The 14,692-nt window shown below is 40.0% G+C and overlaps 1 protein-coding gene across 1 annotated transcript in view; it reads right to left on the bottom strand.

The window, feature by feature from the left end:
- ngfrb (nerve growth factor receptor b) overlaps positions 1-1,296 on the bottom strand; it is a 28,304-nt gene extending 27,008 nt beyond the window's left edge. Inside the window, exon 1 of the mRNA XM_084341886.1 lies at positions 962-1,296. Within this exon, the coding sequence (XP_084198012.1) occupies positions 962-997 (36 nt within the window). The 5' untranslated portion in view covers positions 998-1,296. The remainder of the gene's footprint in view (positions 1-961) is intronic.
- Between the last annotated feature and the right edge of the window lie 13,396 nt (positions 1,297-14,692).

Here is a 14,692-nt window from a genome sequence, read left to right as displayed (position 1 = left end):
CTCGGCTGTCAGCGCTTGTTAGGCCATTAGGGGTCCACCATACCAGCCTTCACATAGGCTGGGCCTAATTTAAATCCAGGCATGGATCCTGAACCGCTGTGGGAACACAGGGTGGCAAAGAACAACTACTAATGCCCTCAAAACCAACTCTGAATCATCATCTGAGGAGAGAGACAGAGAAGAAGAAGTGGAGAGTGTGAGGTGGATGGAGGAAAGGGTGATGGTGGTTGTGGTGGTGGTGGTGGTTCAGGCTGTATCAATATTGCATGCGGCTGAGCCTGCAGAGGATGCATACCCATCAGAGGGAGCAGCTGTCATGTATCAGCGATGCAGGTCTGTGTTTCTAAACCAGGACCTCGCGCAGCCCTCACTGACCATGTCCTGTCAAATATATTTCCTTCCTGCCTGCGGAGGCCTCGAGGGAAAACGAGAGATAAATCAGGGAGATTGTGAGCTGTGGCTCCTCAGTGTTTGCATGGATCCTCTTTTAAGATTTCCGCTCTTGATTTCAGCTAATGGAGGAAGGAAAAGTCAGTGAATTCACCAAAGCCCTCGCTGCGACATTGTGCTCCACATGTAACTGAGATGGGTGGAACTACACATCCAGCAAGTGGAGCTATAAAGTGTCAACCTGAATGGCTGCTGCATACACCCGCTCTGCCTCACATTGTGAGGCAGGTCAGGTGCAAGGACACGGATTCCTACTTCCCAGACATCTATCCCATGCATTTAAACAAGTGGCATCAGAAATAGATCACACTGCTGACATGTGAGCTGTTAAAAAGCAAGTTAAATGCGTTAACTGTCAGTTTCCTGACGTCCTGAAGGAGGAAAGTCTGTGGAAAGTTTCTCACAAACTCCCAACAACTTCATATCTACACACCTTTATTTGGCTGTGTGCGCATTTACGCAGGTGACAAACATTTTAACGCACACTGTGATCGCGTAAGAGGCCACTCACCACTCCAAGTAACACTGCTATGAGAGCGGGATTCATCCTGTATCTCCTCTGTGTGTCTTCCCACAAGGGGTCGGTCGGATCGGATGCAGCGGGATGCGGGAGGTCTCAGTGACTTCGAGGTGAAATCGACTCGGCTGTCATCGCTGCGTCCCGTGCGCCTCTTCTGAGTTCACTTCTAGAAAAATGGCACTCTCCAAGTCTCAGGTTGAAAAGAAAAGGGGGGAAAAAGTGTATACGTCAGTCCAGAAGCTGTGGCTGCAGACAGGATCCAGTCAGAGAGTGAATCTGCTGAGATTGACCCATTGGATGTTCGGCTCTGTGCGCTTTCTCTCCTACTGGGCTCATGTGTCAGACGCGCTCAGCTCAACAGCTTCAGGGAAGGAGACATCTCCCTCTCCACGCCCACTACGCACGCACACACACACACACACACACACACCCTCTCTCTCTCTCTCTCACACACACACACACACACCGACCTGCTCTCTCTCTATGCTCCGGGATGTTCCTGCTGAGTCGGACAAACCGACCACCTTACATTTTTTATCACCTGACAAATTAAGTCTTGTTTAAATGTGTGGTTTCCCGACCCGTGCCAACTTAATGTCATTTTTTCTTCAACTTTCTCTCCCTTCAACAGCTCCTGAGAATGAGATCCGGCAGATTGTTTATTGTGTAATTCTCCCTGAAGCACTGGACTGACCTTGTTTTACTTCATCAGCGCCTGAAGACACGCAGCCACATCCACACACTCCTGCGTAATGCACCTTTAACCCAGAAAGCTGAGATGCACACAGGTTCATATCCAGAGCTGCGAGATTAGTCGACTAATCAATCAGCCAATCCACAGAAAAATAATTAAAGTGATTATTCAGGCAGAAAATGCTGCTTTCAGTCTCTCGAACACAGAGATTTCCCACTTTTCTCAGTTTTGTATCACATGAAAACATGTTAAGTAAACAAACAAGCTAACAAACTAGCATGGACAAAGTTTTGCCCACTCACCAATAAAGTGGTTTCCTCTCTTATTCCCAAATGTCCACTAGATCCATTTCAGTAACATATTTAGTCCAAATCACAGTATTAAATAAATTAAAAAAATAAAACAATAGTGGATACTTTCTCATATTTTTATCTGTTTGATTGACAGCTCATTTGACCAGATATGAGCTTCTATGCCCGCCCTAGAGCCCACAACAGCTAATGAGTGATCTTGTAGACAAATAACCCACTCCCTCTTCTTTCTCCTCTCTCCTGAGCCACTTACACACCAGCCTCCGGATGATTGATTCATCGTGTTGCCAGTGAGATTTTAAATCCAGTAATATATAGTTTGAATCGGTTTTTAAAGACCTAAACTTGGAAATTATGCAAGCATATGTAGTTTAATGCATTTTGCTCATTGATCAGGCTGTTTTTCCACTGAAAAGAGATGAAAACCGTGCCTGTACACCAAATGGAGTTGGGCTAGACTGGGATAGGTTTTTTAGGACAATTTTAGAGAAAGCCCCAGAGATGCAAACATGTTAAACTGAATATCTTTGGTTTTGGGCAGACAAAACAAGACATTTAAACGCATCACCTAGCAATTTGAACACTGGGATGGACATTTTTCACTTTTTCTGACATTTTACGGACCAAACGATTAATTGATTGTCTAGAACAGAATAGCTAGTTGCAGCATTACTGACATCTACTTAATATCTGCAGCATCAAACATGCGAGAACTAAACAAAAAACAAACTCTTAATTAAAGTGTGATGATGTTACTGCCCCCTGAATCCCTCATCCAGTCACTCTACAGTCTACGGTCTAAATAAGACACATAAAAACTGCATCATTGTGATACTACAGTCCTGTTTCCTTACTATGACACTGCTCCTTTCCCATCCTGTTTTAATATAACTTATTTGTGGGAGTAAAGTGGAGTCACAGGATAACACTGCTGCCTTTATGCATAACAAGAGGCAACCTACTGTTGGATGATACCTGAGGCCAAATGTTTGCCCGATCTAAACCAAGCAGCACGACGTGTTCTGCTTCAGATCATGACTATACATGTCATCCTGTTGTACACAGAGGAGCAGCAGGTTGATTTAAAAGGTTTCTGAATGTGTTTGACAGTCTGTCATGTTTGTGCACAGCCTTCACAAGCTGAATTTCCCCGCAGCAAAATAAATGGTCTTCTCTCTTTGTATCACTTTCTTTAAATGGAGTTGACTATAATTGTTTTGGTCCAGCTCAAACACGTGACACAGTATGTTCAAGTGCACTTAACTAGTTGGCGCTCATACAGAATCATTTCTGGAATGATAATGAAGCCCATTATTGAGATATGACCTTGTTTAAAGAACATTTAATTCATTTTTGCTTGTTATCTTGGTAAGGTTTCAGCAGATCGGACCACTGTAGGGTATAGTTGAGTACAATTTTGTTGTCAGAAGTTGGAAAATCTTTCTGTCCCCAATCTCCCACGGCTGAAGATCTCTGTTTTTACATTATTTTATTATAAAACGTTTCATAATCGGTCAGGTTAAAGGTCATATTGATAAAATGTTTATGTAGACAAATCATTTTTTTTAAATAATGCAACTACAGAGCTCGTAAGAAAGGTGCAGAATAAAAGTGACTCTTTTCCTTCAAAACATTATTATGTTGAATCAATATAATTAAAAATGATTGTCGGGTCCAAAATGCTTTGGACCTCTGACGGCTGGTTCCAACTTCTAACAACCAATAAAATGACAACATTGGTATCACACGGTATCTGTGTTTCGTCAGTGATCAACAGTCTTGGTACACTAGTTGCCAGTTTGTGGGAAAATACTTAAGAATGGCTGAGTTCTTAGCAATGTTAACAAGCTAATGCTAGCTATGTTAGCTTAATCATCTAGCGTCGTTAGCTAGTGTGCAAACTGGCGACTACTTGAGGGGGCAGATGATTCAAACAACAGCTGTGTTTTGACATGAATGCAAAGGAAGGGGAGAGTTGGGATGTCACATTTAGAGGCTGAATGTTATCAATGACACCTTTCATTTAATTTTTTCCTTAAAATAAATAAATGAAAGACTTGCTACACTTGTTGTCTTGGTAATGTTTCTGCAGTGGGAGCACAGTAGGGTTAAGTTGAGTAATCTAAAAAAATGTGAAAGTGTAAAAGGAAACATACAGTTAGGAAACTCTCTCAGTCCCCACCCTCCTGCAGCTGCAGTTCTCATGTCTTTACATTGTTTTATTATAGTTTCATAATTGGTCTCCATCTTAAGGTTAAGGTTGAGGTCACTTTATTGTCTCCTGTTGGAGATTTTTTTCTTGGGGACAAGTTGGCAAGCTGATCAAAAAGTTATTCACACTGTTAAAACTTACAAAACTGGCATATTTCCCAGAACATACATGAGTTTGTACATCATTTACAAGCAGCGACACAACTCAATTGCTTACAAGCAAACAGCAATGGGTTGAACCTGCACTTATCTTAGAGCTGAGTTCTGCCTTATGTCTGCCCTCCAGGAGCTGCACATTAATACGTTTAACTGACGACTGAATGTTTATAATGGTTGTGTTTACGCAGAGACTCTGTACCTCTTTCCAGAACTAGGAAAGTGTCCTGGTAAGGTCTCAAGATAAAGGTCAAAGCCTGATTTTAATTCCCTCAAGAAAAAGTTGATTTTACTTTCATAAAATCTTTACAGTCTTTAATGTTATGCAATGATGACTGGATGGAGTGTAAATCTAAGTGAGATATAGATCATACAAATCTTCTCAAACATGACAGGTTTATATTTCTCTCTTTCTCAGACTTAAAACACGTCTAGCCGCTACATGTTTTTTTTTTTTAAAGAATTAAAGAATGCCATTTCTACCTGTATCATCTAGAGGAGACAGTGATTTATATAGCCCATGTGAGGACTGAGGGCAGTGGGGGACGTGGGGGCAGGAGAGAGAGGAAGCTGTGCTGCTATGGATGGATAAATAATACATGAATGCAAAGAGAGAGAGAAAGAAACCCCATCTCAGAGTCACTTATATGAGCCTAAATACATTAATGTAATTGCCAGTGTGGCCTCTGTGAATCATTTAAAAGCATCACTGCTTATTGAATCTGAAATCACTCTTTAAAAATGCTGCTTTTTTGCGAACTCTGAATGCAACCGGTGATTGAGTGATTGTTAATGCCCCTTGTGTAAAAAACACGGGCACCATGTATTATAGGAAGTCATAGGGAAGTGAAACAGCAAACCAAGCTAAAAATCTGCAACTTCATTTCTCGACAATCACCACTCTGTGATCAGTGGAAGACTGAAAAAAGAGAAGAAACGTGGATCTGAAAACAAAACTGCATCTATTTTGTCACATGCACACACACACACACACACACACACACACACACACTGGCCATCTGTCACCAGTGAGTGGACAGAGGATGGGTGGTCCAGGAGACGTTCACTGTCCCCTCTCAGGTTCCGAGAAAAGGATTCAGTTCCAGGTGGGCGGCCCTGCGGAAAAACGTGTGCGGTTGTTTGTGTGTGTGTGTGTTTTGGGCTTATATCTACATCTGTCTGTGCTTGTTTATGTCCCATGTTTATATTTTTAACGATTATATCTCTCGTGTACTCACATAATCTTCCGCGTGTTGTTATTCCCTTTTTGTTTTATACCTGAAGAAGAAGAAGCAGCAGAGGAGACCACCTGAGTGACACAACAGCAGCACCAGAGCAGCACAAACAGCCCCGGCAACGTGATCCACAGTCTCCTTGCAAGCTTTTCTTCTAATGTACTGTAATAGACGGAGAGGCATCGTATGACGAGCCAACGAAGCCCTTAAATTACTCTGAGAGCACTCACACCAATAACTGAGATGCATGGGAGTGATATCATGTTGTGTTTAGAGGGAACCTTTAGAGTGCTGCAGCAGAGGCGGTGCAGTCCTGTTATGTATTTGGTAAACAACAAGTTCAACAAGGCGGCATCGTTATGTGCAATAAAGGTTTGGGCTGGTGAGTTGGTGCAGATATCCTGAACGTTGTTGTGCGGCTGCTGTGGCGAAGATTAAAAAGACTGGGTTCATTTTGCACGGTGCCAGGGTGAACCCGGACAGGCCAGATGGCTTCAACCCCTGTTTCTTCCCGTGGGACTCCCTCATCTGCGCTTCATTGATCTGATCTGTCTATCCCCCTTTTTTCTCTCTTTTTACTGTACATCCTTCCCTCCATCCTCTGCTCAGCTGCAGCTTCTCATAAGCAAAACCGTAGAGATATTTTGCCACAAAGTATTTATTCATTCATCATTAGAATCAGATGAATAATGATCCGTCTGTTTGCTGTTTTATCTAATCAGATGAAATGTTTAAACCATTGACTACAAAAATGGGTGGTGCTGTTGGTTGTGAAAAGTGAAGCAAACCCTCCGCTCCACTGGTTTCAAAAAGAAGTCTGATTGTATGTAAGCTTATGAGAAAATGACCCCACTTCTCACTTGATTTATGACCTCAGTGAACAGTTTCCTAATGAGTTTATGGTCTCAATCTCGCGTACAGAATTATGTTCATTTAATAGTTTAAAATAATAAATTGAATAGTCACCTCCACGGTGATCATTATTCAGGATAGAGGCGTCGCAAAATATATGCTCTGCAGCTCCGCTCTCTCGTGATGGCGACGGCCATTACGCCAAAGTCAAGGCTTCAAAATGGCAGTCCACAAACCAATGGGTGACGTCACGGTAGGTTTACACTTTGTTTAAATGCACAATATCTCATTTCTGCCACTAGGGAGTCTCTCAGCCAATATAATAACATACAACATTGTGTGATGATGTGGTGAAGTAGCATAGGATCATGAGTGTTGTTGTCTTCATTGTGAAATAACCACCATTGCCGCTCAGTCACGTAAGTCTTCCCTCCTCACTATCTGAAATATTGTCTGGCATTTCGGCCACTCCTCACCAGAAACACGGCCTTATGGGTCGTCTGTGCAAGCAGCGTAGTACAACCCATATTTATGTTTATGTTGGTGGGCGACCTCTAGTGGTCGTAGTGATTATGAGCGGAGCAAAGGAGGAAATCAGATGACCACATAAGGAGGAGGACAAACAAGGACTTTCTTTCAGGAGATGTCTGTTCGTGTCACAAAACCAAAAGTCATCAGTGAGTTATTTTAACTTATATAACGTATGATGCACAAATACAGGTGTAATAACTAACTCTAACTTTCCATTATCATGAGCTCTACTCACTTCGCTCCAAAATTCAGAATGAATGAATGAATGAATGAATGTGTCTCCCCAGTTGAAGAACTTGTGGCATGACCCTTGAACTGTGACCTGACCTGAACCCGGAGACAACTCCAGCTACGAAATGTCCACGTCATAGTTAAGGCGTGAGTGCTTATTGATATTCTCGGTGTATATCCAGTCATGTCTGCGCTTTCATTCAACATGATGTTTGTGCAGAACATGTTTGCTTGTCCCAGCTGGATCAATAGTGAACGTATTGATTTCAAAGTTTTTCATTTCTCTGCTGACATACTGACGTCCAGCAGACTTTGAAGGGACCACTTTTTGGTGGGGGGTGAACAGGCCTTTGTATTGATCAGATGTGAGCAGACGGTTGACCACACAGGGGTAGAAATGAGCCTCAGGCTGTTGACTGTCAATGCAGCCCATTATGCATTCAGAGACACACAGATCTGGCTGACATGAAGCAAGTACATTTACTCAATGACACAATATTAACCTGCTGAATTAGACATACACATCACAGAGGAACAGGATGTTTGTTGCTGTTAAAGCTGACCCACTGAACCTAACGATCTATTCAGTAGATTCAGTTTTTACTTTTTAAAGGATTTATAGACCTTTTATGGTAGAAACCACATATTAAAGCATAGACTGCATGTTACATGCATGTGTAAAAAAGTTATGGTAACAAATTGGTAACAGTTGTTGTTTTTAGTAAAAGTGACTCTTTTCTTTTTGTTAACCTGGTTGAAAATGTTTGTTAATAAAACATTTGCTCTCCTTAATTTGTTAAAAGTTTGTCTTTTTGGACTAAATTGTATTCTTTTCTCATGTTGGACTATCTGAACTAATCACAGGTGACGAAGGTTGAAGTATAGTGCAGTAAATATATATTCTGACTTTGGATGCAGGTGTATTTCACTTCTGTTTTCAGGGATAGACTCAAAGTTGTGTCTTTTCTTGTTTGAGGATGATGTCCAGACAGAGATAGAGGAAGTATTCAGATCCTTTACTTAAGAATAGACTCAGGTTTGTCCAGGTGACCACATTGTCTTCAGTCTAGGCAGGAAAATGGTTCAAAGGCTTCAAACTGGATGTTGGTTTAATTTTTTGTAGGTTGTAATGATTAAAAATCTCAGCATAATCAGTCAAAAATGAATTAGTCAATGACATGTTTGCCTTGGAAGAAAATATGAATTCCCTCCTTTTTTATTAGACCTCATCCAAGTCTAATTATATCAGCAGTGTTTTTATCCTTTTATAATACTAGTTCTGTACATGATCAAGAAATTATGCAGCCTGGAAAATCACTTTTTTTTCCGAACATGCAACTCTCTCTCTCGCTCTGATGATGCTGCAGACTGAAACAATGCTGCCCCCTGCTGAGCCGAACACCATCATCACACAGAGATCACATCTGATCAGAGACGACAATTTATGTCAAAGAACACATCAAAGTCTGCTTCTTATTACAAACTCTGGTCTGTATCTGCATCACATTTATATAAAATGCAAAACAAATGAATAAAACACAATAATAGAATAAGAATGATACATTAAAAATGTATAAACTACAGCTTTGGTCCAAGGAGTGATTAGTTTAACGGTCCATTTGAGGGGTTTTACTGATTAATTAAAATATGTTTATAAGAAAAAAAACAAGTAAAGCATAACCAGCCAACAACCTGGCAACCTAAAAACTGACCCCAAAGTCAGTTGATAAGGCAAAGTGTGGACTAATCTACAAAGTATGAATAAATGTAAATGACAACAGGTTTATCTAACTATTATTAAAGCCAGTGGTTACATAGCATTTACTAAGTATGCTTAAAAAGCTATATCAATCATTATTATCCCACATTGATCTAATAGTTCATTGATGGAGGTCTGAGAGGTGAGAATATGTGCAAGCAACTGTAAAAAAAAAATTAAAAGCAGAAAAATGTGATAAAAATGATCCTTTTCCTCAGCCTGTGATGTCCTGATACACAATACAGCACAGTATCCAGTCCCATCATCCAGTCATGCCTCATCTGCCCACCAGGCACCCTCAGAGAGTTCCTCTCCTCAGTTCATCACCTGATGTCTCTCCTGTCTGATATCTCACCAGCCTCCTGCCTGCAAAACTGCTTCTCAGTAGATGACAGCTGTTTTGCAGATGTTTTTGCCAGATTGCTGCCTGCCTCCTACCTATTTCCTCCTCTGACCTCCTGCTGCTGATGTCCTGCCTGTCTGTGACCAACAGTTAGCCTGATCCTAACCTCATAAGCTTCCTCTTAACCCTAACGGGTCAAGTGTCTGCGTTTTGGTTTACTTTTGTGATGCCCTCTTCTAAAGGGCTGCTTGAACATGCTGTCACATCTACAGAAACACCCTCATCAGCTCTCTATTTTGTTAAGACAAAGATAAACGTGGGTAGGGAGCATATGTGGATATTCTTTGACCACTCTCTCTCCATTTCCTGTGAAAGTACAATATTTAAAGTAAAAACATCTGTCTGCATTTTAAAGAATGCAGTCATGTGAAACACTCTGAATGTACTGTACAGATAAAGGATACTAAAAATATTGTTTAAAAAAATGTAATGTGCTTTGTAATGTAAAAGAATTCCTCAGATATTTAAAATGATACGTGTTTTAATGTAACAACTTCAGGTGTTGCATGATCTCCGGCTGCAGCAGTTTGTTATAAGTAATATCTGCTTTTGTTCTGCTCAGCATACTCAGAAGATAGAGCCTCTCCCTCTGTAGGGTTGTCAATATATTCTCAAAATAACCCCCTGAGTCGTCATATCAGCATCATGCACACAACAACAACGATGACTCTGCCAGTTTTTGCTCCTCTGACTCAAATCTCAGTGTTTCAGATCTCTTCCACGAGGCTTGAAATGCTGAATTATTAAATAGTTGATTTGGTCAACATCACTAATTGTGTTTGCCTTCATTCCACGAAAGGTTAGAAAGGTTATCCTGGCAAAACTTTTTTTCGCCACCAGATAATTAACACAGGAGAGAAAATAATTTAGATCGGACTTGGAAAATTGATCATCAGAAGAAAAAAAACATTCTCCCCTGCCCCTGAGGGCTTCCATAGTAATTACTTGCACATCTGACTGATAAAGATAAATAATGATAATCAAATATTGAATATGTTACTGAGAGTCTGTGTATTTTTGCTCTAAAGACTCATTAATATCATTTAAATAAAGGCACACGTTTTATTGATAGTTTCATCTTTGATATTACCTCCAGAGATACTTGATACATCTGATATCAAGTGACCTGATTGATCACTGTTTCTTTATGTCCGAGCTTGGTGGTCTTTTTCTATTCATAACTCTATTTTGCTTTGCGAAAACATCTACCTGTGGCCCCTGGCCGGGTGTGGTGGGGGTCGGGGAGGGGTCATTTTCTGCAGGATAGCCCCTTGTGTGAGCCAGATGTGTATGGCTGATAGCATCCGTGTGCCTCTGGACAGCTGTTATCTGGGTCCTGTCTGAGCGAGGGCGGGGTGTGTTACTGATGTTGGACCCTCTGAGTGTCACAGCTCTGGCTGACCACTAATGAGTGGGTCATGTTAAGTTTGAAGAGGGGTGACTTGACTTGTGTTGTCTGAACTGTGAGCAGCACAATCTGAACTGAACGTCATTTGGAAAAACTCTCGAAAGGTAAAATTTGATTTAAATTTTTCTCAGGAGAAATTATTTGTCAAATAGGACCTTTAATATTAACAGCACCAGAAATGTATTATTATTATTATTATTATTATTATTATTATTATTAGTTAAATATATATTTTTTTAACTTTATGGTTAAACATGACAATAACCATATAATATGCTTTCCGATCGAATCAATTTTGCTACAACTCATATAGAACTAATGATGCATCACGGCTGATAAGCTGCTGCTGGTGTCCTCTATTTACAGTTCATACAGCTTCAATACACGTATACTAAACACTTACATTGCATACTGCATATGGGCTCGTAAATACTTCTAATTTTTCCTGTTTTATGAGACTGTGCTGGGGTTAATTAAATTCAGAGGAAAAATTTTGTATTTTTTACTCAAAGTCAAACAAATTAATTACAAATTGAGATTTTACATACTAAACATAATGCACTTATAAATAATAATAATAATAATGCACTCATAAATATGATGCATTGCTACAAGTTAAACTAACAGCATAGTAAGGAAGTAGCTAAAATTAACTTAATCTCAACTATCAAAATGCTCCATATAACAATATAATATGTAGTAACATGGACCATTTTCTTTTTTATATATATATATTGAAATTTTGCGAATAATAGGCCTAATTATGTACTTTTACGTAAACATACCACAAGGGACTTTTGATTGGTTATGATGATGGAGCTGTCAGAATCAATAAAAACATTTAAGAAGAGAATTTTGATATTGTAATACTTTTACATATAAGTAAAGGAGCTAAACACATCGTCCAACACTGAATACAGGCAATTTTCACAAACTCCTGGTAAGAGAAGAAACATTCATTTTTATTTTTTCCTAATTAAATTGACATTGTAGCACTTCCTCAAAGACTCAAGGTTTTCAACTAATTTGGTTTAACTCACACCCACTGCTGAAAGATCAATAATATCTTTCTGATGTAAAGACTAATTTATAACAAACATTGTTACCTTTTTACAAAAATATAATTTAATGTCCATGCAGAGAAAATAAGATATCTATCGTCTCTTATGTAACTTTCAATCAGAATGCACATGGGCTGTATGTGTGCAGCCATGCATCAGAGGCAACAAATACTGCGAGCGTTACAGTAGTAACACATGGATATGAAAATGTTAAAGAAGTCCAACACAGTAAAACATTGTCATCCATATCTTGAGATTTGTTGACTGTTTTTAATGATCAATGACATGCTGCTATGTGTTACAGCCATTACTACTGAGTTCACAACAGGACATACACTGAAGAATTTGGTATACAATGGCCTCTAACCCGTGGCTCAGGAGTGTAAGTGAAACACATACACATGTACACACACAGTGGATTAAGGACATCTGAGACACAAGATTATTTTATGTGTTAAAATATAGTGTACGTTATCTGATGGCAATAGTTACTCCCTTGTTCTCCATAATCTTGTTTTTTTCTTCTGTACCTAGATTTTTAGACGTACTATGCAGGATTTCAAGGTTGCTGTTTGTAAACACACCAAATACGCACTACTAAATACGCCCACGCCGGCGTATATATTTTATGACTGCAGCCGTAGTGCAGGCTTCATCCTGTCTGAGAGGCTGTTTGCCTCTCTGCTCTGCCTGTGTGAGTGTATAGCTCAGCCCCGCCCTCAGTCAAACAGACACATGGACCTGTAGCTCTTTATAACAGACCAAGATCAGAAAAGAGAGATGGAGACAGCAATGTAACCCTGCTGCTATGTTTTAACAGAGTCCTGACCACACACCCTGCGTGCTGGTTTTGACTGGGGGCTATTTACCACTGCCCAGGAACATGTGCTGACGCACAAGAACGTCCAGAACATGGCAAAATATAAAGAAAATACAGGCAGAGGCAGGTAGACCTTGACTGTATATAAAGATGGATGACACGGCTCACCAAAAGTAAAACCAAAACTTATTGATCGCCCCCTGGTGGCTGGCTGCAGTATAGGTCATAAACCCCTTATCTTCTATGATTTTGGCTTAAATTTTGTACAGTGGGAGGAAGTGGAGATGTGTCGTCCTTCTTTATTTATACAGTTGATGATACAGACACTGGCACACACTTCACTTGGATCAAGTGTGGTTGGGTTTTTTTTTTTGGAAAATCCTGCATAGTACACCTTCTTATAGGCCCAGGTACCTGATTCATACGACACAGTAAATCACATATTCAAAATGTTTCCGTATTCATTAAATTTTTTTCCTGTTGTTTCCATTTATTTATTTTCTCACTCTAATTATTTTTTATGCTCTGGCTGTATCATTGATATGATAATTTTTTGTTTGCAGATATACATATTGCTCTGTTATTCAAATAAAGAAAAAGGAGCTTGTGTGAAGTTCAGCACTATAGATATCCTGACTTTGAAACCATTAAGGTTAAGCTCTGAAACCATCCTACCTTACCATTAATTAAGTTGGATTTCTTTATTTTATAGATATGTTTTCATGACTCACCTGGCTTAAATCTATCCCCTGTAGGTCCTTATTAGAGTACACAACACATTGTTGCTGGAAACATCCTTGAATGAATGGAACATCCAAATTTCACCATGGTTTGGTAAAATGTCTTTTTTTTTTTCATTTTAAAAGAGCAAAAATGAGAAGAAGCGGCCCCTTCACATACCTTTCAGATGGTAAGTCACATTAACCTAGCTAATGTGCTGGTATGTTCAGTGCCAAACTCTTCTGTTTAGGTCAAGGCAACTAATTATCATGTCTCAGGTCTCAGTTTCAGATGGACAGCTACAAGATGAATTACAAGGAAGAGGAGAAAATGAAAGCCGACCTCATTCAAAGCTCCACTCTCTCCCCAGGAGATGTTGAAGGTGAGCAGGCCCAGCAGTGTAAGCCAAGCCTTTGTTGTCATCCAAACACAGACATTAAATGTGATAAGATGCTGGTTGGATAATGACACAGTGTGACTGGTTTTCTGCACATACCAAGCCACTGTATTTACTATCAATATTATGGGTGAGACCAGAACACGGAATTAGAGTGTGCGTGTCCACTTGTGTGTGTGTCCATGCGTGTATTAGTCCCACCCATTACCTGGCCACATGCACCACACATACACATGGAGGCACCTTTTAAGAGGTGGTGTTTATAAAGTCACGCTTTTTTGCCATTCTGGGGTCAGACGCTTGTCACTGCTGTCGGCTTGCTGAGTGCCTGCAGGAGGTAAGTGTCACCTTTTCTGCTACACTAATGAATGGCATCCATGAAATGATACAAGCAAACTGGTCATAACACTGCACATATGCTGTCATTGTCATTGATTTTGTAAAGATAATGTGCAGGATGCTCTGTTTAGTCTAAACTGCAAAGCTTAACCAACAATTTACAAGAAAAAAAGTCCCAGAATGCATTGAGGATTGGAGATGTCATGCTTTTAAAACTAAGAGGGAAATTTAAAAAGGTATTAAGGAGGCTCTCAGCACTTCCCCTCACGGGGTGACAGTCAATTAACCAATTAACTGAACCAGCCTAAGAGTCATCATCAGGACACATACAGCAGGTCCAGTTTGATTTACAGTGATTGTACGTGCAAGTAATTAAGTCGAAGAATGTGATGCTGAAACTTATAGAAGGCCTGACTCGTGTTTTAGTGATCACACACAAATTATGCAATGTGAAAAGGAAAAATGTGCAAATAAAATGCTGTGTGCACAGTCTAGTTTCATCAAGGAACGAAAATGTACAGTTATCTTCCCACGTGCACATTGACGGTAACAGAAAAATCAGCTTTCTTATTTGCAAACTAGACGCACGTGTTG

Source organism: Pagrus pagrus, assembly GCF_965226575.1.
Source record: "Pagrus pagrus genome assembly, chromosome: 21".
Lineage (NCBI taxonomy): Eukaryota > Metazoa > Chordata > Actinopteri > Spariformes > Sparidae > Pagrus > Pagrus pagrus.
This window is presented reverse-complemented; position numbering and strand designations above follow the sequence as displayed.